This window comes from Zerene cesonia, chromosome 20, assembly GCF_012273895.1.
Source record: "Zerene cesonia ecotype Mississippi chromosome 20, Zerene_cesonia_1.1, whole genome shotgun sequence".
NCBI lineage: Eukaryota > Metazoa > Arthropoda > Insecta > Lepidoptera > Pieridae > Zerene > Zerene cesonia.
In genome coordinates this window covers 4,820,566-4,845,762 of record NC_052121.1, presented here as the reverse complement: position 1 = coordinate 4,845,762, position 25,197 = coordinate 4,820,566, and the positions used below count along the sequence as shown (strand labels likewise).

General features: G+C 34.1%; 3 protein-coding genes across 4 annotated transcripts; 2 read left to right on the top strand and 1 right to left on the bottom strand.

Annotated features, from left to right (window-relative positions):
- LOC119834853 (protein phosphatase Slingshot) lies at positions 1 to 11,758 on the bottom strand (the record flags this gene model as incomplete). Its single annotated transcript, XM_038359370.1, has 8 exons — positions 11,357 to 11,758; positions 9,479 to 9,540; positions 5,618 to 5,789; positions 5,226 to 5,389; positions 4,410 to 4,475; positions 3,295 to 3,489; positions 1,708 to 1,977; positions 1 to 1,618 (listed from the first exon to the last, which is right to left on the bottom strand). Coding segments are annotated over exons 1-8 (2,601 nt in total), but the record flags the coding sequence as incomplete, so codon positions are not given.
- A 1,131-nt stretch (positions 11,759 to 12,889) lies between these two features.
- On the top strand, positions 12,890 to 15,712 carry LOC119835124 (serine/threonine-protein kinase PLK4). Of its 2 annotated transcripts, XM_038359780.1 has the most exons (3): positions 12,890 to 13,223; positions 13,321 to 13,413; positions 13,494 to 15,712. In XM_038359780.1, the coding sequence occupies exon 3, from the start codon at positions 13,597 to 13,599 to the stop codon at positions 15,598 to 15,600; it is 2,004 nt and encodes a 667-aa protein (XP_038215708.1). In that variant the 5' UTR covers positions 12,890 to 13,223; positions 13,321 to 13,413; positions 13,494 to 13,596; the 3' UTR covers positions 15,601 to 15,712. The 2 variants fall into 2 exon arrangements, with proteins under 2 accessions (XP_038215708.1, XP_038215709.1); XM_038359781.1 differs by lacking the exon at positions 13,321 to 13,413.
- Positions 15,713 to 17,201: 1,489 nt separating this feature from the next.
- Positions 17,202 to 20,330, top strand: LOC119834833 (60S ribosomal protein L23a). Its single transcript, XM_038359343.1, has 5 exons — positions 17,202 to 17,322; positions 17,798 to 18,243; positions 18,508 to 18,635; positions 19,847 to 20,023; positions 20,212 to 20,330. Exons 1-5 carry the CDS (start codon positions 17,292 to 17,294, stop codon positions 20,294 to 20,296), a joined length of 867 nt encoding a protein of 288 aa, XP_038215271.1. The 5' UTR covers positions 17,202 to 17,291; the 3' UTR covers positions 20,297 to 20,330.
- Positions 20,331 to 25,197: the final 4,867 nt, after the last annotated feature.

Genomic DNA, 25,197 nt, shown 5'->3' with positions numbered 1-25,197 from the left:
CGATCTTCTCGGCTGGTCGCTTTCAGAACGCGCTTCGAACTCCTTCTTCAGATTGCTGACCAAGCCGGCGGCGGAGGGCGGGGGCGTGGGCGCGGCGCGCGGCAGGTCGCCGTGCGAGGAGGCGGCCAGGCGGCGGCGGCGCGGGCCGGCTCGCAGCCACGTGTCGGCCGGCGCGGACGCGGACAGGCGCCCGCCCCACGTGGACGCCCCGCGGTCCCGCGCTCGCTCCATGCGCGCCGCGGCGTTCGCGAGCTCCTTTAGTATGGCACACGTTTCATTAAATTTGCGTTCGTTGTCCGAAATATCCATGGGCGGGCGGCAAGGCGCTCGCCCTCCGCGCGGCTCCGACTGCTCGCTTATTATGCTGAGATCGGAAGGCGGTTTCTGCGGGGCGGGCGACTCGGGGCCGCGGTCCTCGGCTCGCTCCTTGGGCCGCTTACTTTCCTCGCGGGAAGTGAGCTGCGGCCGGGCGGTTCTTGTATCGTACGAGCCCCACGACGAATGACGCGAGAGGTCGGGAACTACAGCGCTATCGAACGAGCTCCAAGAACTTTGTCTGCTCGATGGCGGAGCGTCATCGTCCACTCTTCTTTCGTCACAGTCTAACGTACGTTCCACAGAACCGTAAATAACATCACTAGGTTTCAGTTTTACATCTATTATACCACTATCACTCTTCACTATATTGTCACTGTCACTAGTATTCCTGAGTTCTTCACTCACCCACGGCACTTCCCCTGGATCCCAAGTATGTATTTTGTCAACTTCATTGTCAGATTGAGTACATTTGTGACCTATATTTCGTAATGGTGACGGTTGCGCTCTATTTATAATTTCTCCAGTGTTACATATAGATAAATTGTCCACAAGATTATTAAAATTTAAGCGCTGATTTCGCCTTGGAATATCTTTTCTATCGCCTGACGCGGCATTTTCAATTTCATTTACAATATGCTTCACTGAAGGTGCTCCTTCCTCCTTCAATCTCATAATCTGGTTTGGAGATACGCTGTAACTGCCACTAGCGCATGGCATCAGCATATGGCGCGTTTCTAATGCTAAGTTTTCCAGCGATACAGAGGTAGGTGGAAGCAATTCAGAAGCCAGCTTCGTATCAGGAGACCAAGACCTCGGCCGCCCCGAATAAGAACCTGTCAGCGCCAACGCTAAAGGCGTAGGATCTATTATTTTATTTTCTATTTTAGACGTATTTTTAGGAGACTTAAGATTAGTTTCTGACTTAGACCTTTGCAACTTTTCCTTATTTTTCATTGCATCGAGTATACCTTGGTATGTCTCGAGTTGATTTAAAAAATTTGTGTTCGGTTTGATACAGCTTCTTTTCGCCTTAACATGCTTGAGAGCTTTGTCAAAATTCCAATTAAAAGCTTTCATTGCATATGCAATAACCACTGACGCGGATCGACTGATCCCCATTTTACAATGTACGAGTACTTTGGAGCCTTCATTTCTGGCTTTATTTATATATTTATATGTGTTATCCCAATGTTTTAAAAGGTCAGTCTTTTCGTCATCATATACTCTTATATTCAGGTAATCAAACATACCAGGAAAAAAATTATCTATCTCTCTCGTCACATTTAATATGTGTCGAACCCTGAAATGAAAGCATACAAAGAATTAATAAAATTTTAATTATAGGAAATTTGGACCCAACACAAAAAATTAACAGAAGAAAAATCTTACCCATTTCTTTGTAATTCTTCTAGATTGCTGGCATTCCATTCGGAACCCAAATAAACGTGATCAAATATTTCAGTAGGAGCATCCATTTGGCCCAGTATTGTAAGCATTTCTTGGTCAATAAACGACTTGTACTCAGCTAAATCCATATCAAGCTCGTCTTCGAGGCGGCCCCGGATCGCTTTACTGGTGACTTCGTCGAGATCCACACTCATCATAATTTCTTTTAACGTACATCTAATCACGCGCTCCGTTTCGTCTCTTTCACGCGGTCTGCAAAAAAGTCCTTATTTTAAATATGATTTTATACGCCAACCTTAAACTTTTACTCTTACATAATTTGCATAGATACATTCTCCATCTTTAGCTGTTTAGAAATCAATTGACTATCCCTACTGTATTGATTATAATTTGTATATAGAACAAATAATACAAGATTTACTAGCAGTTCCAAATTTCAGAATATTGCGACAGAATTTATCGAAGCGTGGTGTGTATGTGTATTCATTACTAATTAAAGCAAAAATTTACGCATGATAGTATTTCAGATCGCAAAATTGTTCCACTCAGCTTTTGCACGCAGCAAATGTGTTTAATTAGCGTATTTACCAACGTCCGATCCTTTCCGAGGTCGAGAAATGAGGTCTAGGTACCGTAACCATTTAAAATCGTAACGAGATTTATAACCAAACAAAATTGCAGATTTTACATAATTGAATCACTCGAAAACTATAAGTATAAGTATTTTTTTTCTGGAGCGGACTAACAGAGCTGATGGCGGCGCCGGAAAGCGGCTTTGTTTATACTTCGTAGTGATGGATTGAAATAATCTCAAACCTAATTGGCAAATATTCAAAATAAATGCGATTCGAGGGGGAAAATAAACAAAACTTTATAGTCGTATTTTAGCAAATGACAGTCACGTTCTAAAGTCAAACTCAAAAGTGTGTTATTTATGTATACTTTCAGAGGTGTTTAGCAATTTTTTTAATTATTTCTTGGCAATAAGAAGTTCTCAGTTTGCTGTATCAGTTCAATAGCAATCTGCCATTATTCATAACATATCTACGTAAATATGGTTACTTGGCTATTTTTCACATCCATACATAAATATATGATAAGAAGTTTAGTGTAGGCACTTAATAACTATCCCTGAATGACGATAGCGCATAAACAGACTACTAATTTCCGAGTACTTTTCTGAGCTGTTGCTATGGTTACGAAGGAACTGACACCCGTAATCAATTTTCATTTTATTTTTCAAAAAAAGAAGCAATTGTCATAATGTATATGTGAAATTCGACATTAAGAGACATTCCTTATTTATTGTTGGTCCTTAAAATACATACAATTCAGCTAAAATTATCGTTTCTTGTTCACAAGTGTACTAGTTTCGTTTTCTCCCTAATGAAACTAATATTATAAAGCTGAAGATTCTTCGTCAGGTTTTTTGTTAAAAAAAAAAAAACAGTAGAAAAGTAGTGGTTGTATATGAATGTTGGATAGTCCTTTTATCGAGGAAACAGGAAGGCTTATACTACGGCTATGTTCCTTGTTTGAGCAGTCACAGCAGCGAGTTCATATACTCACTTAAGTCGTAACGAGTCCGGTGATGGCGGTCTTCGGGACTCGATGCAGTCCATCGCATGCCACTCGTTGAGGCAGGAGCGGTCCGAGTCGATGTGGCGCTCGTAGTACGCGCACCACGCGTGCGACGCGCCGCCGGCGAAGTGGTTCAGCTCGCGCGCTCTGCCACTCGCCCGGTGCAGGGTTTGCAGCGCCGACCTAACGACCAACGCGATTCTCCATGAGACCCACGTGTTAACTATAGGACTTCGAATTCCACCAGTATTCACTAATAACCCGAGTAGAATTGGAAATCAAAGCGTGGTTTCAGCAGTGGCGTAGCTAGAGGGACAAGGGCCCTGGTGCATAGGGAAAGAATCGGGCCCTCCTCCCCTCTTTCCGCCTTCCTCCCCTCTTTCAAAGCTGAGGTTAGAGGGCCCCCTGAGCTCCGGGGTCCTGGTACACTGCACCACCTGGCCCTATGATAGCCACGCCACTGAGTTTCAGGTTCCTAGATGGTAGTAACCTTGAGTAGCGTCAATATTTCGGTATTGTGATAACACGGTGAGAAATACGATGATGTGATTGACTACTTTTGCATGTTAAAATTTTTGTAGGAAATTTTTTTGGACATTTCTCAGCAAAATTCTAGTAACAGTTCTCTTCTAGGAATTATGGAACTTACATAATGAACAAAAATTAACAGGTAAAAGCGAAAATCAAAAGTCTTTTTATTCTCGAACCTTATGAAATAATAACAACAGACTAAGATATCATAAATTACTATGGTCATATTTTCTATCTCTGTGATGATAAAATTAAATGGCTAGAAAAACGTCTTAATGTATTTTAAAAGTGTGTTGAATTCACTTGACATAGTTCTCAGTCAAAATAGAAATTTACCAATTCTGTTGTCATTTTAAACTACCTACAATTTTCCATGATTGTACTATTTACCGTTTAAATAAGGACGCTTAATTCTAAAATTATATTTGACTATAACAAAAAGCATTTAAATTTGAGAAAAACGAAACAAAGTTTATTCTTTAAATGTTTCTACACAATAATTGTATTCAATGTCAATTGCAATAAACATCACGCTATGACAAAAAAATCATACATAAAAAGTAACTACATACCACATGGCTTGAACAGACACCGGTTTGAATATGTGTTGACGATTGCACACACATACGCTAAACCCTCTGTGGACAATGAATCCTCAATTAGTTATTGTTCCTTGCACACACGTGCATTCGCTCGGGACGATAGCTTCTTGTAATTATGCGTTATGTGCGATTGTATCGATATCGAACATGATCGCATGTTCAAATACTTTGAGCAAATAATACATTTCAGAATGCAGAACGAGCCTCGCAAATTGCTTCTGCTAAATAGCAATTTACCTAGATCATATTATCTGGAACAAATAACGTCGAATTTGTTTTTTCCCATTTCGTTCACATGTACATACTCGTTAACCCAGAATAATTTAAATTTTAACTATTTTTGTTGAAAATATTTAAAGAGCGTCATATTAATTACAATAAATAACAATTAAAATCTTGTAAGCAGTATTATTCCTTAAAGCAGGTGTACCCAATCGGTAAGGCTCAGGCGATTCACGGCATAATGGATATTGTTAAAGGTCATACTAAGTTAATGTCTCAACCAAGGGCGTTCCTATCACTTACGATCGCTGCCACAACACATCACTGGAGTTAGTTACTATTTCAGCAGGTACTTGCAATATTTAACAACAGATTTTATAGTGTCATACCTCATTATTATCATAGTTACTTGTGTAAATTACAAAAAATGGTTTGAGTACCTACAGTGAACCTGCAAATGATTAAATAAAGAAAAAAAAATCTAGATTATATATCATAATTAGCTCTACATGTTTCAAATCCCAAAAAATTGTGACTTCGAAGACACGTTAAAAATATACTTGCCCGTCTCCATCTAATTTAATAGATGTGTCAGCCAGCACTCGCAGCACGAGGCCTACGGTGGTGCGCTCATTGCAGTCGATGCCCAGCAGGGCGGCCTCGTCGTACCGGCATACCACCACCAGGTACCGCGTGCGACCGGCATGAGCGCTCTCCAGTTTCACCGCCTAACATCATATACACATATAGTAATGCAGGCTCTAAATATATCATGTAAAAAATAACGAAACTTATTTTACAAAAAAAATTAATACAATGTCGCTTCGAATGTTCAAATTTGCACAGTATTATTCTTGGCCCCAATGACATATCAATTGATCGTTTAAAAAAGCAATTCGATTAATAATAACTAACATTGCGACGAGATAAAAGCCATAGCCAGAGATAAAATTTACCATTTTGAGCGTCTCCTCCGGGCGCACCAAGTAAAACATGGACTGTAAGTGATGGTGAATGTCTGGCTGGGGATGCACACGTGGTGGAGATCGCCGCCGTTCAGTACACCCGTGCTCCGTACTGCCCAGCACCAACGCCGCGCCCTTGTTTGCGAAGTAGCACTCATTGAGGCTAAAACAATATACATCTTAAAATATATAAACCTTATTGAAACACGTCAAAGCATTGTAGTTTGCTGCGTACGGATAAATAACGTGAAGTGAAGGAAAGTGAAGGCGTGAAGTGAATGCAAAATTTGGTTGCAATGTTTAGAAATATTTTTTTTTATTCGATCGCAAAATATATGAATGACGCCATTTTTAGTAGTTGTGGCAATCGTTAAAGCCGTGGCGTTTACCTTCCTTTCACCGGAGCTCAACACGAGATAGCACGCTCGGCTCAACCTAACTCCGATCGCGGAGACGTCAGACGACGCGCTGGCTGGCCCTTGAGCCGTGGGTTTGCCGCAATACGTATTTAGTCATGATTACTCACACAGTTCACTCTTTTTATATTTTTTGTTTTATACGATAATAATAATTTTTATTACCTATATATAGATTTCATAACTTACTATGTAACTGTATTTAACGAATTAAGAATATCAGCTAATTATAGACATTGAACAAATTCACATTTCGAATTAGGTATATTGAAAGTTTAGTTTGCGAGAGTTCAAACGTAACATACTCAATACAACAGGCGAATTGGTAGAATGGTTGAATAATACCCTCCTATTTTTAGTATTCCTGTAACGTACGTAACCTAAATTTAATCTAACCTAATATAGCTAGGTAGTGATGTTTTGATGTCTTCGAATTTTTGAATATTTTAGGTGTCATTTCCATTATAGTAGCAAGGGCGGGTGCTCTCAAGGTTTGATAAAAATAGAGTAGCGGCGCGTTGCCAAAGTAGCGTTGCGCGACCATACATGCGCGTATGTTGTATCGCAGCATGTGTGTCGATTCTACGTGTTGCTTTGCCTGATATGGAGTACGACGCTACCACTCTGTAGCACTCTTTATCAGTCATATTTAAAAACAATTAACAATGCATAACCCAAACTCATTTTCAAAGTAAAGGTTGGAATATTATACTTATTACACATTTTATCTAACCGGTTAACGGTTTTAGACAATCACATATTTGTTCATTAAGTGGTCATTACTCATTACAATACCTTGGTAAATAGATAAAAAATCAACATAACAAATAATTTGCTTATTTAAGTGGCCTCCTAAAGTATGTAGGTAGGTACTACATGAACTTCTAAAATGTCATATATAGATAATGGCGTAAAATGTTTATTTTGAACATTGCTAAAGATAAAATTACACAAATTATTGACCATAATATTTAGCTAAAACTAGAATGACTACAAAAACCTACCACAATATAGGCAATAAAAATATTACATACACAATAGACAGGATTGATTGTTAATATAATTAGTATATTAACTGGATACAATATTTTCATTGGATGGTTAATCTTCGATAAATTAATTATCGTGAAATAGTCGATGTGTCTACGAAATAAGTACATTCCTTTCCGTTTAGCCCCTGAATACCTGCTCAATGTGTCGAAATCTGAAATAATTATAATTCAACCAAAGTTGAAATTTTCTAGAGAGCTATTATAAACATAGCTTTGTATAATTTTTCTCGTAGAGGCGAGACCAGGAAAGTCAATGAAGGGGCGTTATTCGAATACAAAGGGGTTTCAATCACACCTTATATCGGTTTAAAGTATGTTTTTTTCACTGTTCAGAATATCTTGGTATTATAATATTATTTAACAAATTTATATTTTTGTTTGTTTTATATTTTTCCAAGTTGAAGCATAAATCAAAGTCGTTTGGAAAAAAGTGTTTAGGACCAAATTAAAAAGACTATAAGAAAACGCAATATTCAACAATTAATATAATGTGTCTAAATTTAAATACTATGCGCAATTTGACATTTGAAACAGAACATGTAAGTATAAAATTATAAATATATTATGTAAACAAACACGAAAACGATTATCAAAAACAAAACAAAGCAAAACAACATATTACCTAAATGCAACCATATTGTGGACAAAGACATGAATGGCGCACAATTTAAAATCACAGTACAATATATCACAAAATATAATAAAAACACTGTTGTACGTTCGCGAATTTCTCAACGGATGTGGTTAGTGTTACGGCGCATGGGCCGGTGGTCGCAGCACGCTGCACCATGCGGCGCTTTCCGAACTAGAATACAGCGCCGCGCTGGTGACTATCGACATTATACCGGCCGTGGCGCGCGTCCGTCGATCGCGACGGCTTCCCTCTGAACCGAGCGCGTATTGCAGCGTAAATATAGAAACCCGACGATGAACAGGAACATTAAGAGCACGGGAAGCGTAACACGCTCCGCTCAATGCAAATCCGATTGCTTTTTTGACTTGATGAATTGCGCATTTTTTTCTATTGAACGAAACCATTGTTTTTCCCTTAACAAAATCACCAAATTTTTACCTAAATAGATAAGCATCGACATGACATGTACAAAAATTTACCTTTAAATATTGGTTTTAATTTTGTCATAAATCTGAATGAAGTCATAAAAACATTTAACTATTTTAACTACACATTATTAATAAAAGTCTCACCTATTAGAAATTAAAGACTTTTTAACGGATTTTAAACGAGCTTTATTCATTATATTATTAACCCGACATTTCGAACACTTTACAGCGAGCGTAGTTTCCCACCACCCAGTGTTGCCAACTGGGGGGATTTTCCCCTAAATTTGGGGGCAAGTTAGATGAAATTCTCTGTAGGTTAAGGAAAAATTAAACAATAATAACGAATACTCAAGCGGGCATAAAATACTGTATGACTTTTCTATCCCTTTCAATTTATCCTTGAAACAAGATGCCTATTTGGAATAAGAATTTTTTTTTAAATAGTCCAGGTTAATCTTGCGGTTGTGTTATGGGGAAAGAGGGGGATTTGGAGATGACGCTAGGGGGGGACGCTTAGTCGAGGTTGGCAACACTGCCACCACCACCCCTGTCGACCCGCTCTGTCGGTAAATCATCATTTCAGAGAGCCCGCCACCTCTGATGCTGCCCACCTCAGCGGGGAACTGCAGCATGTCGAGCGAGTACTTCATGACAACAAGCTGCAGGCGCCTCCACAGCATCACAGAAGTAGAATGAAGCCACACACAGTTGAACGACAACCAGCCTGCCTACAATACGTGAAGGGTATTACTGACAGAATTGGAAGAATTCTAAAACGAGCTTCAATCAAAACTATATACAAGCCGCACAAGAAGATAAACCAATTCTTGAGACCAATAAAACGTAATATTCCTTTCCAAGAAGCAGGTGCGTACAAGTTAGACTGCGATTGTGATCTCTCCTACATCGGCCAAACAAAAAGAAGCATTGGTAGCCGACTGAAGGAACACATTGCGGATATCAAGCATAGGCGTCACAAAAAGTCTGCGGTATGTGGTCTTCGCCAGACAAAATAAATATTTTCCAAGACTTTTATGTGAGGCTATTGAAATTAAAAAACATCCAAATTTCAATAGAGAAGATGGTTTGAAGCTTTCCAGTTGATAGTGTCTGAATAATTTTTGTATGACCTTCAAGACATATAACATCTCAGTCTCCCCGTGACCACGCTCACTGTAGTGTTCGAAACGTCGGTTTAATAACATAATGAAAAAATCGTGTTTAAAAAAAGTCTATAATTTCTAAAATCTGTTAAAAAGTCTATAATTTCTAAATGTATAATACTCATGTAAAACCAAACGAAAGAAAATACTAAGTCTCACCTTTTACTGGCACGACCTCCAACATCGTCTTCGACAATATCACTAGATTTTTCTTCTTCATCCTATGAACAAGTATAAATATTAACAAAGTTACAACATAATTCTGTATAAAATATAACAATAAATAATGGGAATAAAGGGTGTCCTTTTATATTAAAATCTTATTATTTCATCATAATATGGTGTAAAAAAAGTACCTTTATAAATATTGTTGGATATGTTGAAGTAGGTGTTGCAGTCGAAGAATTATTTTGATCCTGCTTTATTTCAACCATTCTTATGTGTATGCAAAATATTTTCCAAGCATTGCCTACACATGTTTTCATCAGGTTATTCATTCAGGCTTAATTCATAGCATTTCAACAACAAAATATTAATTCTACCATAATTGTTTTTATTTTCATTTTGAAACTAATAAAATATAACTAAGTGCAAATGGCAATGTTGCCTAGAACAAATAAATAAAATATAAAAGTCTGTTTGCCAAATTTTTTATTAAAACATGTATTTTGAGTATTTAAAGTACAAGCCATATTGAAAACAACATATGTTTTAACAAAAAAAATATATATAAGAGCATTTTGGTTAAAGATCTTTGAAGCAGATAGAGCTAATTTTATAGGACATTCAATCATAGATAGTTGTTACTTTGGGTACTTCTATTAAAAAAAATATATTATTAGCCTTTACATTACTTTTTGGCTAGTAAAATTAGAATTATTAAGAGTTGAAAATTAAAATAATAAAATTACAGCTAGCTGGGAAGAGCCTAGATGGCAGCTATGTAGCATTACACAATATGTTTAAAAACTAAATGTTAAGTATACATATTTTTGGTAAAAGGCAGAATAATTCTATTAATACAAATAATGGTATCATAATGAAACACAGAGGTAGGATAAGTACATATAATAATCAATTATACTATTTTCACAACTTGCTATTTCATGCAAATTTGATCCACATAAAACAGACTTTATTTTGTTATGGTGAATATGATAATAAAATATATATATAATAAATAAAAATTGTGTTTGCAGAGAGTTTATAAAACTTACAGGGAATTACTTTAATATTATATGGATGGATCATTATGTCAAAATATTTTAATGTAAGCCAAGTAGCAAAATCTTCATTTAAATGTAGCAATTTATGTGTTAAATCATATACCTATATAGTTAACTCTGTTTAAATATATCATGAGGATATTCAAATACTATATATAGTCTCCTATTGCTTGATTAAACAAACCTAATTTAAATTGATTGCGAACAGCTGTTACTTCCTCATAACATTAAAATTCATTTAATATTATGATTACAGGAAATAAAAAAGTAATAAGTATCTTATTTTATTTTATAAATGTTGCACTAAATATTCATCATGTAACTAGGCTTAAATATTGTAACTACAGACTGATGTATTATTATACATATATATATATGATAGCAATGAATAATTATGTTCCAGGTTATAAAGATAAGCTCTATAACCAAATGATTAATATTGAAAATTAAAGCAAACATAAGCTTCCAATTATTTATCAAGAGTAAATTTCCTATCTATTGATAAAAGAAATAATGTTGACATTTTATATAATATTAACACTTTAAACATCATTACATGTTATGCATATATCAATATGTAATGATTACTATAATATGATTTAATAATTTTTTTTTATTTAGTAACCATTGTAAGCTATTAAAAACAAATACTGATCTTGAAAGCAGATGAAACTCTCTCTTGTCGAGGGGACTATGTAAAACTAACAAAAAAGAATTTAATTTTTTTTTATCATATGCAATGTTAAATTACTTGATTACTGCAACCTTTGATTTTGATTGACCAAAATATACATCCGTTTTTATTACTCACCGTTTTCCTAGGCGATTGGACACTCGGAGTACGACGAATTGTTACAAGTGCCATACCACATTAATCCTAACCAATCATCATTAAAGTAATACACAATCACACACATAAAGCAGGTTTATATTAACTTAACATTTTAATAATCTTTAGATGAATCACTGTCTATAGGATAACAAGAAAACTATAACCGTAATATAAAGGTTTTTATAAATTCACCCATGTCACCAAAATAACAACAATAGCACCGATAGCTTCTTCAAATTCATGCTTTTAAACTGTATACACAATAATCCATCCCGAAATAAAATGTAGTGCACTTGTAATGCAATGTATTTATTGTACCAAAGCAACTACCAACCAAGCAAAAAGCAAGGGCCAAGGATGAAGGAACAGTCAAGTCAAATGAAGCACAAATAATTTGAGTTTATCAACCACAGATAAGTTGAACCAGTTGGAGCAGGCAAAAAATTTACTCTGCGATTGCTTTTATTATAGGTATATCAAACGGGGTAAAAATTATAAGCAGTTGCATTTCGGACAAATTTGAACAAAACTCTCTAATTGATTAAAGAAAACCGCATTACGTTACATCGAAGTAACTATAACAATTAATAAAAAATAAAAAAATAGTGGAAATATTTAGGAGCTTTATAAGCTTATATATTTATTATAAAGCTTTGAAATCTTAATCCTTTAGGCTTACTCATGGACATAACATTAGCAAAGAGATGGAGGGAGAGGGCTACGTGGAGGAGATGTGTCCCTTTCTAATAGGGTGACCACAAGATGTTTCACTTGAATATTTATTCATTCACCTAGACTTTCTTCAGAAATATCGTCAAAGTACACAATTTAATATTTACCACCGGTTCAGTTTTGATGTGAAACATCTATAGCCGCACATACTTATCCCTTAAACATTGGCCAATTTACAACGACAATAATAAAAATGTTTCACAACGTCATATTTCATCTGTATAAAATCATTTATACCTCAAGCGGGCAACTGAGCTGGTGGTTCATCATCACCACTTGCCGTTTTCAAGGGGAAAAGGGTAAGGAAATGATTGACGGCTGGGACAAAGGAATGGACTGGGAAGGGTGACGGAAAGCAAACGGCCTCCGGCTTCACCACTCACCGTACGAAACACAGTAGCATGCTATTGTGTTTCGTATGCTATTTCACTCCCAATTTTCTGTAGGTACTCCATTACGAACTGGCCCAATTCGTGCCGAAGAGTGGCTCGACTCCCACATTAAGAATAATATGCTAAATATAAATATTGATAAGTTTAACAGTTATGTTACATCTGATAATGTATAATAATGATAAGTTACACGATTTTTTTATTACTCTGATGGTTATATTTCTTTTTTATTCGTAAATTAATTAGTTAAAAAAAAACCCACTCTGACGATTTGCTTACGATTGATGATTGAAAAGTGATTAACAGTACCACAGATAATATAGTACAGCTAAGTAGATACTATACTTTTTATTCTGTCAAAATCCAAGTGTCAAGGATAATCTGTTAAGATTAGGCATGGTATACATTGATGTAATTATCTAAATGTAATTTTGTAAATATTACTTACTCGTACTCGTTCGTATAAACGAGAATATACAATTCCATTCTATTGATATTGTTGCGTAATACGTGAACACCAAAGAAGAGTATGTAATTTAGTCCTCGTAAAAGATTCTTTGTAAAAGAAATTGAATGAAATGCTGAATTTTTTAACAAGACTTTTTACTAATGATGCCAAAGCTGATGTTATGACATCATTGAAATTGTACAAACATCTATTACGCCAATGTGAAAAATTACCTCCTGACGCTTGTAAATATTATAAGTTTGCTGTGAAACAGGTACCGGCTCATTTCAATATTATATGTAATAGGTTTTTTTCACATAGATAGATAATTATTCTGGAAAAAAAAATAATTTTAAAACATTTTGTTTTAGAGTTATAAACAACATAAATCTGAATCTGATCCAGAAAGAATAAAAGAGATTATTAATAAAAGTATTGAAGATGCTAAATGGATAATAAATAAAGTAAGAATTTAAACCTTATTTGTTACATTTAGACTGTTTATGCCATATGTATGTGTATAACTTTAATAAATTTTTTACAGTATAATAAACAATAATGGATATTTACTGGAAACTTCATGTTGTTGAAGATATTCCAAAAATTTATGTATTTATCAAGATCCAGATTTTGATTTTGTGAAGAATATGTTTGGGGAAAAAATAGAAGACTATGAAATTCTAGAACATCTTGGTAAAGGCGGATTTGCTCATGTTTATAGAGCAAGATGCAGAAAAACGGGCTTATTTGTTGCTATCAAAATGATAGACAAAGCTTTAATGGCAAGTGCTGGAATGATTGGAAGAGTAAGACAAGAGGTCACTATACACTCTCGCTTAAAGCATCCTGCCATTTTAGAGTTGTACACTTTTTTTGAAGATGCACATTATGTTTATTTAGTTTTAGAACTAGCACATAATGGAGAATTAGCAAAGCACTTTAAGTTAGGTACCCGAGGCCTTTCTGAAAAAGCTGCTGCAGATATATTTAGACAAGTTGTGAGTGGAGTTCTGTATCTTCATACTCATAACATTATACATAGGGATTTATCTTTAAACAACTTATTATTGACTAAGGACTTGAATGTAAAAATTGCTGATTTTGGTCTTGCCACCCAACTAAATGGGCCTGATGAAAAACATGTGACTATGTGTGGTACACCAAATTATATATCGCCTGAAGTAGCTTCTAGAGCACTTCATGGGTTACCAGCTGATGTGTGGGGTTTGGGTTGTATGCTTTATACACTATTAGTTGGCAGTCCTCCCTTTCACACACAACATGTAAAAACCACTCTTACGAAAGTAATAAATGCCGATTACAGTATTCCTTCTGAGCTTTCCTTTCAAGCTCAAGATTTATTACAGAGACTTCTGTGCAAGGATCCTTCTCAGAGAATTACACTTAAGGGGATAATGGAACATCCATTTCTCAATAATGGATTTAATGTTATGGGGAATTTAAAGCAAGATATATCAAAAGACTCTGGATTTTTAACTACTTTACACAGTACACAACACAGCAACAAACTGAATTCTTCAAAGAGAAGTGCCTCAGATTTGCACAATATATTTAACAATGGTAATTTGCCATCTGAGAATTTGCTATTTAACGAAAAATTTGAACGTAAACCAATCCATAGCAATATATTAATACAAAACCAAGATAACTGTCATTCTGCAAATAGTGGTTCAATAAAACTGTTTAATTCTCACACACAAAATACTTCACCCTTACCATGTACTGAAAACTATTCACTTCAGGGTGATGCAAACCACATTGTAAATCTTAGTGAAAATATGAAAAAAATTTCTATGAAAGAAAAACCAGAGTTGTTTTTATCAAATGAAGAAAATAAAGAAAATTTCTCAAAACAATGTTTAACAAATTCCAATACAATTGGTGTTCCTCCCCTTTGTGCTGATAGATTACCAACAATATCCCACAGAACAAGAAATGCAATTCTAAAGATTGATCCTTCTGGAGTTACTGTACAATTTATAAAAAAGAAAGGAAAAGACAGAGAAGAAAGAGTTGTAGAGATTTGTACTATTTCAAAAGATGGAATGAAAATTGAAATATATTCTCCTGAGAAGACAAGGGAAAAGCTAAACACAGCAGAGCAAACGCCAAATCCTGATGAAATTTTTTCATACCACAACCTACCACAAAAGCATTGGAAAAAATATTTGTATGCTGCTCGCTTTGTTGACCTTGTTAAGGCCAAAACACCTAAAATTACCCTTTACACCTTGCTAGCTAAATGTCAACTAATGGAAAATGGAATAGATATTGAAATGTTTTTCTATAGTGGTGAAAAAGTCACATACACATCCAATGAAGGTCTAAAAATTATTGATAAAAATTTGAAAACACATCATAATCAAACAGTGACACCTGAGTTGAAATGTTTATGTGATCACTTTGAAGAATGTTCAAATAGAATGAAAAGAATACAAGGTGCTTTATCTTGCATATCTGATGAATGTTATCCTTTAATTATTGGTAAGAGACCAGTTCAACCTTCAAGTAATATGGAAAACGCATTGGCACAAACTCATTCTAACAGAAACATAAACACTCCCCTTTTTAATTATGGTTCATTTCACCGTGCCACCCCATGTTCTAGTCATGCTCTCAGTGAAAAATAATCCATATGTTTAGGATAACAACCAGATATTAGATCCCAGGTAGATAATTATTAGTCTATAGTTAATTATCAAACATTAATAAATGTATTATTAATTAAAAATTATTCAACAATTTAAAGTGGTTTTCATTTATAACATCTATCTAAATTGTGCTCAATCTAATACATTCAAATAAGCAATTCTTGTATTTTTACGCTCGAAGACCGAAATAGCTAATTAAGCTTCGTGGTCGAGTAGCATGCAGTCTGCCACGGAACGAATTTTACTATGAGGTCTTTCTTTATAGTTAAATAGCTGTTTCCCCCTTTTTTACCCGCGTAAGTCTGTATCCCGTAGGAATATCGGGTTTTGTGTTATGCATTGCCTGTGTATTAATCCAATTGTCCAGCTATCTACGTACCAAATGTTATTGCAATCAGTTTTTGTGTGAAAGAGTAACAAACATACACATACATCCATCCTAACAAACTTTCGCATTTATAATATTAGTTAATTAGCGGCGCCCCGCGGTTTTACTCGCGTAAGTCCGTTTCCCGTAGGAATATCGGGGTAAAAAGTTGCCAATATGTTATTACAGTTGTCCAGCTATATACGTACCAAATTTCATTGCAATAGGTTCAGTAGTTTTTGCGTGAAAGAGTAACCAACACACATATCCCTACAAACTTTCGCATTTATAATATGAGTAGAATAGGATAGGCTTCATTAATTAGATATTATTACGTTATTAGTTATTATTATAGATAATATATATTACTAGAGAGTGGTCTTCCCATTATTGTTACACGCGTCTTATAAGATTAAAGCCATGATACGTATTCCACGATATGGATGTTTTTCTGTATCGTAATATCGTATTTGTCATACGATATTTTCAAGTTTTCAACTGACTTCAATAAAAAAGAGGTCACGAGGACTTTATGTGTGTTAAAGAATCAAAAAATTTGGTAAGTTAGAATTTGAACCCGCGTCATTTGTGCATAATCCTAGCAAAGTCCCTAGTCCATATTATTGTACTACTCTTTGCCCTTAGTCCCATAGATTATACACTATAATATACTGGTAGTCCTAGTCTAGTCCCTTCCATTAAGTACCGTAATGAGTAATACATGTGTTATCATACATGTGTTATCTATGGTCGCTACCTATGTAAAATATTAATGCGTTGGATCACCACCGCTTTATAGCTTACCAACATATACATAAAATTATTATATTACATATTTATTCATTCGTTTCAAACCTGCTGGATGTATGTTATTTTTATTATTTAGTTTTAATATATTGTACCTACCTTTTCATATGAATAGAATTTAGAATTTCACATACGCAGCATTATGAACAAGAAATCAAAGATAATGTCTTACATGTGGTAGTCGAGCGCGTTTAGGCACGAACTGGGCCAGCGCGCACCATATCAAAAAGTTCATCAATCAAGTTGTATTTATTAATATACTATTGATCAATGAAAATAGTGGAAAAAAATATTACAATTATTGACAAATGCTTAATAAATATATTTATAATAATAAACTTTAAATAGCATAAGGACACTATAAACGCTCATTATATATAAAAAAAAATACAGAATAACCTGTGTAGATGCAGCATTAATACAGATACAAATATTTGAAGTCAATTTTTGTATTTTGTTTATTGGCAACTTTGGTCAACTCCATCTTTTTGTCACGATGCCTCCTAAGAAGCAACCCGAGAAATCAGGTACGTTTATTAGTTTTGTATCTTAAATTAAGTGATATTAATAAATTGATGCATAATTTTATAAAATGAGCAATTAAAGATTTAATTATAATCAGAACAGCGCCTAAAAAGTGTAATTTTAGTTTAGTACACAAAAATATATTTGACATTTCGTGAGCCACGCGGTTCTTGTGGTTGTTTCATGAGATTAGTTATAAAATATCTTCTTTTCATTTTATGTATAATCTCCCAATAAATTAATTATAGCGTAAATTTCGTATAGTGTTTCATTTTATTTTATTCTAACTTACAATCACCACTTGAATTGAGGTTAGAACATAATTTATATTTTTCAAACAACTTCTTTTCACGGTTCTTGTAAACCCTTTTTAAATGTGGCAAATTTATAAAGATTTATATTAAATTGATGTTGTTGAAACATATTTTCATCAATTTATAAAGCGTTATTTAATTCATAGTGGTATTTATTTAACAGCCTCTTCGGCATCAAAGCCAGCTGAAAAGAAGCCGGCTTCGGCTAAAACTCCGGCTGCTGCACCGAAAGCAGCAGCTCCATCAGGCAGTGCTCCTAAACCAGCGTCAGCCAAAACTCCTGCTCCAGCTCCTAAAGCTGCAGCGCCTAAATCTGCACCAGCTGCTACCAAACCCGCACCTGCCAAGGCCGCTTCAGCTGCCAAACCTGCTGAAAAGAAATCGGCATCAGTCCCAACTGCTAAGCCTGGTTCAGCAAAGGCTGCCGCATTAAAAGCCAAGTCTAGTGCTAAGCCCTCGGTCAAGAAAGCTGCAGCTGCCTCCAAACCAAGCAAGCCTAAGCCAGCCGCTGCTAAACTTAAGATTGCACCTAAACCCAAGAAGACTGGTATCAAGGGACAGAAGAAAGTTGTAAAGCCAGTAACTAAGGCACTTAAAGCTCAAAGAAAGGTAAATTGTTGATGATTGAGGTGTTTATTTTTTGAGCATAAAGAAATGCAAGTTGCAAGTGCATTGATCAATCAAATTTTAAATAATTGTATTAATGAAGAATAATCTAAAGAAAAGCGACAGGAAAAATCTTGTAAATTCAATTATTGTATTAATAATTGTATTTACACATGTAAAACAATTCCATGTTCTTATTATTTATCAATTAGTAACAGTAAGAAAAGTCTTCCTAGTTACCAAATATTCATATATATATTATTTCAGGTAGTCAAAGGCGAACATGGAAAGAGGGTTCGCAAAATCCGCACTTCTGTGCATTTCCGTAGGCCCAAGACCTTTGAACCACCAAGGCATCCTAAGTACCCTAGGAAGTCACTTCCCAAGAGAAATCGGTAAGTTACTTTATTAAGTTACTCCATATAGCTTTGAGCTAAAAGCAAATCTTTTGTAAAGATATGGACAATGTTAATGCATTATTTACAAATTTATGCCTTTTGTTTCTTAGAATTATATTTAAATAGTCTGTAATCTCCCATCTATTTCTCTTATTTAAAATATATAAATGACTGATAATTTTAATTATATTAATTTTCTGTTATAGATGAAAACTGAACTGAACAAAATAATTACATAAATGTTAGAATTCCTTTTTTTTTATTTTATTACATAATGTTTAATTTATTACTCTCTTGAAAACTAATTTTAACTAAGTGCTGCTTAATTAATGAGGAATGTAAGAAATAAATAATTGATTTTATCATAATTTTTCTATAACATGAAAAGTATTTACTGACATCTCCAATATAACATTTCCATATTTACACATTCACACCCATTTCCCTCCACACTACACTACACACACTTTGCACAAACATTCTTATATGATGTATTAAGTTCCTTAATTAATAGTCAATAGGAAATCACAGTCACTAAATCTGTACATATAATAATTAAATTTATAATAATGAAATAGGGAATTTACTATAGTATTTTATCTTATTTACAATAGAATTATTGTCACTCATTAATGGTGAGATTTTAACAATAATGAAATTCTTATTATCATTGTTATTAGCCAATGTGTATGTTCCCACTGCGACGATACAGGCTTTATATGAGGTTTCCGGGGTCCACTCTGGCCAAGTACAGGTTGACAGATATCACATGTCATCGATAAATCTTTATGGGCTTGTTTTTTCACACACATTAAGTGCATTTTAGTTATAATTATGAATATTTTTAAATAATTAGCTGTAAGGAATGTTTGTATGTAAATTTAAAATAAAATAATGTTTTATATAACTTTACAATTATTAACTATGTATGTTACATACTAGGTAGCAAACTTTAAATTTATTTACTAACTACAAAATATCCATTTTTATGAATTTACTTTGAAATATTTTATTATTTATTATTTTGTATTATTGTGAATGTTAACAATAATATAGTGATATTTTAAGCAAATTTATCACTTGACATGCATGTTATTATAAGTTACTACACAGTCCAGAGCTCTTGTATCTTGTATTCACTACCACCTTTAAAATTGTATATATGTAATAGTCTACTATGAATAAGCAATATATCTATGAATTTCCAGTATGGATGCCTTCAACATCATAAAATATCCATTGACATCTGAAGCTGCCATGAAGAAGATTGAAGACAATAATACCTTGGTATTCATTGTACACACAAGCTCTAATAAACATCATATTAAAGCTGCTGTCAAGAAGCTCTATGACATCAATGTGGCGAAAGTAAACACACTCATCAGGTCAGTATTCATATATATTATTTTTGATAAATTATTTTTAAATTCATGTTAAAATGATGATATTTAGTGGGAATCTCATTGATAAACGATGAAATAAAAATAACACAACTCTGATTATGATTTGCAACTGACATTTAATTTATTTCTCTTTAACATTGTTTAAGCAGCATTTATTAATTGTTTTTCAGACCCGACGGTAAGAAGAAAGCGTATGTGAGGCTCGCACGAGACTATGACGCTTTGGATGTTGCCAACAAGATTGGTATCATATAAATGTATATTTTGTAAGAATACAACAAAAACCCAATTTTTTTTGTGTTTCATTCATGTCTTTTTTTATGACATGTTGGGCAATAATCCTGTTGGTTCCCCTTATCGTAAGCGATCACCATCGCGTTTCATGTGGTGAGGGTGTGATATCTTCTCAACTCCCTTGTCGAAGCATTCTTGAGCCCATTAAAATTTTGTTATTTTTAAATTCCCTTTTATGCCGAAAATTTAGCCATTCGCCAGTCGCGTCAGCCTGACAATTTATTAAAACCTGGCCAATTCACGAATTGACCAGGTTTTCGTCGTAGTGATTTGTCATACAATTTTATCTTTACAATGTCGTACGATTTATTCGTATATGTACCTTGTTATGTATCTTGTTAGCATCGTAGTTAAAGTGCTAAATAAAAAAAAAACCATTTCTTTTTTTATCTCCTACGCGATATACGAGTATCCCTTGAAGAACTTCCGAGTCTTATGATGTAAATTTAATTTAACACAATTAGGTACACCTCTTCACATACTAAAACCTGACTTTCTTTTTCGGTTCTACAGCGTATAAAAAGGGCCGCTGAGGAATCGTTCGAAAATCTACTGGATGCACAATTAAAAAATTAGCCAAACAATTATTCATTAAAATGCACCAAATATTCGCCAAAGAAAGTTTGAGAATTCGAAACTGGGGGAACGCACACTGAAAATTTATTAGGCGACATTACGTTAAGTACCAAAACATCAATTTATATGACCCACATGCAAACATTTCAATAACACATTGCGCTTTACCAACCATAAGGCAAAGTTTATTAATGGGACGTGCCTATTGGAGCAAACCTAATTTGTCGTTGTTTCGTAAATTTAATTTGATGTAGGTGCAATAAATAAGTATAAAGAACCTGTAAGAGCTGCCTCATTTCAAGGTCAATATATAAATGTTGATAGCTTTTTATATTTAACTGCTTGTATAGGTTCCCTATTAAAAATGGTATCTCAATACATAGGTGTAGAACAATATTGTAAACGGGAGTCATAGGATCAAATAAAGTAATTTCAGTTAAATTAATAACAATGTACGTATTTTATGTCAAGCGCAAATTCTTGATACAAATTGGAAAATGTCTATTAAACACATGCTAAAAGTTAGGCTCGTATTTTAAATATTACCTAATTATTTGCTATCGTGCGTATTTAAAATTTCTTGAATTATTCATATCTGGTTCTAGAACAGAATAGCTTTATCTATTATCTGTGCCTTAGTGTACGCAACATTAATTGATGCTTCAACATTCATATACTATTGGATAGTATTGTGGGCTCAATGGTTAAAGACCTGCGTTGCCAGATATTTTGCCATTTCGGGATTTTGCAACTCTGGCGACTCATCAGCTCTTTTTTCCAATGATAATAAAAATCTAGGAAAAACGCGTAATTTTGATTTTGGAATATTTCATATGAAAGACCCAACAACTTCCTACTTGTTCACTGCTATACTAGCACTAAATCAAGTGGCTCGAGTTATCCCAAAAACAGAAATGTCAGTCCCTCGCGGGATCGTGAATATATATTATATATTTTAATCGGGGCGCTCTGCAAAAAATGGGGACGTCGCAGGTAACGGAGCTAAAAGCTAAAATGAATGCGTAGCCAGCTTTTAACAGAAAAGGATTGACGACTGGAAAGAAGCAAGGGACTGGAAAAGGTGAGGAAAAGGAAGCGGGCCTCGGGCTTCCCCACTCGCCCTACTTATATATTAATTTCTTGAATACTATAGTAGGCTGTCTGAACAAAATTAGATTTTTAACAACTTTTACATTTAAGAAATTACTGGCGCTTATGAACAATTGGACAGGCATAAGGCCAATTGCAGACCTTACGCCTCTTCAAATGGTTTGCCGACCTTAAATCAGGAAAGGCTTGACGAGTGCAATAAAGGAATAGATTGGGAAGGATGAGGAAAAGGATGTAGGCCTCCGGCTCCCCCACTCACCGTACGAAACACAATAGCATGCTATTATTTCACGCCGGTTTTCTGTGGGGCTGTGGTAGATCCCCGGTGCTAACTGCCCAATGCCCAATGGCCCAATTCGTGCCGAAGCGTGCTCGACTCCCACAATAATAATGTTTAAGTAACGTTTAAATTAAATAAAATATTATTTAATGTTTGAATGATTTGCAGAATCATTATCGTACTTCGGTACGATAAAGTTTGTTCTCTATTGAGAGCATGAGTGTTATTACACAGCTAAAAATAATAAAGATAAAGATATTTCGATTCATAATCAATTCAAATGTCGAAGGTAAAATTTAATTGTTCATGATCAATTTCATGTTAAGCATTATTATGATTATTTGTTATTACTAGCTGGTGCCCGCGACTTCGTCCGCTTGAACTGTGAACGTGAACAATTGGCATATATATAGGCATTCAATAAAATGAGGCTTAAGGTATATAGATATAATATTTTTCTTTCCGAATTTCTGTAGATATCTTTGGTTTCGATATCAAATGTTCCACATTTTGATGATTATAAGTCAACAGAAAATTCCAATCAGACTGAACAATGTCTACTAAGACATCATTCACGTACATGTTAAATTACTGTTGGACTCTTGGAGTTCCATATCCGGTGTACCACTTAATTGATATACAACAAAAAAAATTATTCAAATCCGTCCAGTAGCTTCGGAAATTGTACAAACAAACAGTCAGGCACAATTTTTTTTTGAATACATGCTCTATTACTTACCGTTTTAAATACTTTCAATCAATAATTTTTAATATATTCAATGTACACAAACAGTTTTTTACTGTTTTATATATGTAAAGATCCCAACGAAGCTATGCGACGGGTCAAAAATAGTCTGACTTGCTTCGAGAAAAGGATGGTACGGCTCGCTAATATATCCCATAATATGATAATTACCTTTTTCAATAATTATTGTAATAAAATACCCAACATTTGTTAGCCATGGCGAAAATCTTCTACTTCTGCAGCTACTTCTGCAGGCATTGCACTCTCTCTCTGCACTGGGAGAGGCTTGATTAATCAATAAAATTTTATACAATATAATTCATACATTACATTTTGATACAACTCAAACTAACTAGTTATGACTTACGCTTACCTACCCAATTATCTGAATTTTTTGCGAAGCGAAACAAGGAAATCAAGAAGGTAGTATTGGTACACCTAATATTGTGATTATTGAGTCGATCTTCTAAACAGGTTTTTTTTATCATTATTCGACAAGGTTGAAAATATATCCGTACAATAGCCAATTTCTCTCGTAATTTTTGAAGCAAATCTTTGCACGTCTTTCAAAACTAGTTCTACGACCTAGTCTGTATTTTCAAATTTTTTCCGACAACGTGATTAAAAAAATGCTTAAATTAGCTAATATTTCTAGAACCACTAACTATTGCTATACATAGGGGGTTATTTTGGATCGAAGTCCCTGGGAGACGTTCCATTATCCCCGAAGAAAATAAAAGAAATCGGTAAAGCAATAAACACAAGCATCAACGGCGTCGATAAACTTGAATTAACATTGAATTAATTATGATCCGGCTTGTGACGTAAATATTTTTTTCTGAGGTTTTTATAAAAAAAATTCTAGAAAAGTTGGTTAATATACAGTAGGTATGGATGTTTAAAATATTGGTATTGAGGTATATAATTGAGATATACTAATGTTTTCAATATATTTTATTAAGTATAAACTAAACAAGGAATAAACTAAACTTTATCTTTTAAGAGATTGAGTCGGTAGGTACTTTAAAGTATAAAAATGAAAGAGAGGACTTTGTTAGTTTTTTATCGGTAGAGTTCAATTTACATAAGAATAGCTGAGATTATAAGTTGTTTTATAATCGGGATGTTTGAGACGATTTTTCTTTTATATTTTCTTCTGTTATATTTATACAAAAAGGAATTATTACAATTTACTTAAGCAAAGATCACTTAAGTATTAAAATTCTTAATGCATACTACACTTTAGAAGCAACAAACAGCTGTCCCTCACCTTGAGTTGCTGACCCCTATTGCGTCACCCATCATAATATGTACATATTAAAGTAGAGGGCGACGTGTTTTTTCCTCGCTGTGTTTTTCTGCCGTAGTTATTTTAAACAAACGGCTCAAAGTTATATAATATATTTATATTTATGGGTCAGTTCATTTCTAAAATCTTATTCTTAACTTGTGTTACACTGCAGTTATTTTATCTATTGTATGCATTGCTCCTTGACAAAGCAAATGGATATTAGATTCTAATAGGATATCTATACCATATCCAATAAGATACCTATTGGGAACCCACATATCATTATATTATAGATGAAAGAAATTTTAATGCATTTAGATATGATCTGAAAATTTACAGTTTTGTTTTGGAATTCATTGTTTAATATATATATATATATATATATTTAATGTCTCATCATTCTTACAATCCACGTTATCATAGCAAAATGCAAAATATATGATTACATACCTAATTAAGCTACATAATTACTTTTATCAGATTCATAAATTATATGTTTTAATATTTTTTTGAAAACTGTAGTTCGATAGCAGGCTGCAGCTGTTTATCGAATTTATTTTAGAGGCAGCTGGTACTTTGACTTAAAGATAAGATATAAAATAACTAAGGAGAAAATAATGTAAACAAAAAACACAAAATAAAAGTATCGAACAAAAGAACTTATCAGAAAATAATAGCGATATAAACCATTGCAAAAATAAATGTAAAGCTATAACAGTATGTGAGACCAGACCCAGAGACTGAGAGATAATATCTAAAATACTAGTATCAAAGTACATAATACAATATGACATAAATTCTACCAATAACGTTAATCAACTCCCTATATAAAGAAGAGCTCACGTACGCAGTCTCAACGT

Excerpts from the sequence above, each read along its gene's own strand:
- LOC119834833 (XM_038359343.1), top strand. The coding sequence starts at position 17,292 with ATGCCTCCTAAGAAGCAACCCGAGAAATCAG. Across the intron at positions 18,244-18,507 it reads CACTTAAAGCTCAAAGAAAG|GTAGTCAAAGGCGAACATGG; the intron begins GTAAATTGTTGA and ends ATATTATTTCAG. Across the intron at positions 20,024-20,211 it reads AAAGTAAACACACTCATCAG|ACCCGACGGTAAGAAGAAAG; the intron begins GTCAGTATTCAT and ends ATTGTTTTTCAG.
- LOC119835124 (XM_038359781.1), top strand. The coding sequence starts at position 13,597 with ATGTTTGGGGAAAAAATAGAAGACTATGAAATTCTAGAACATCTTGGT.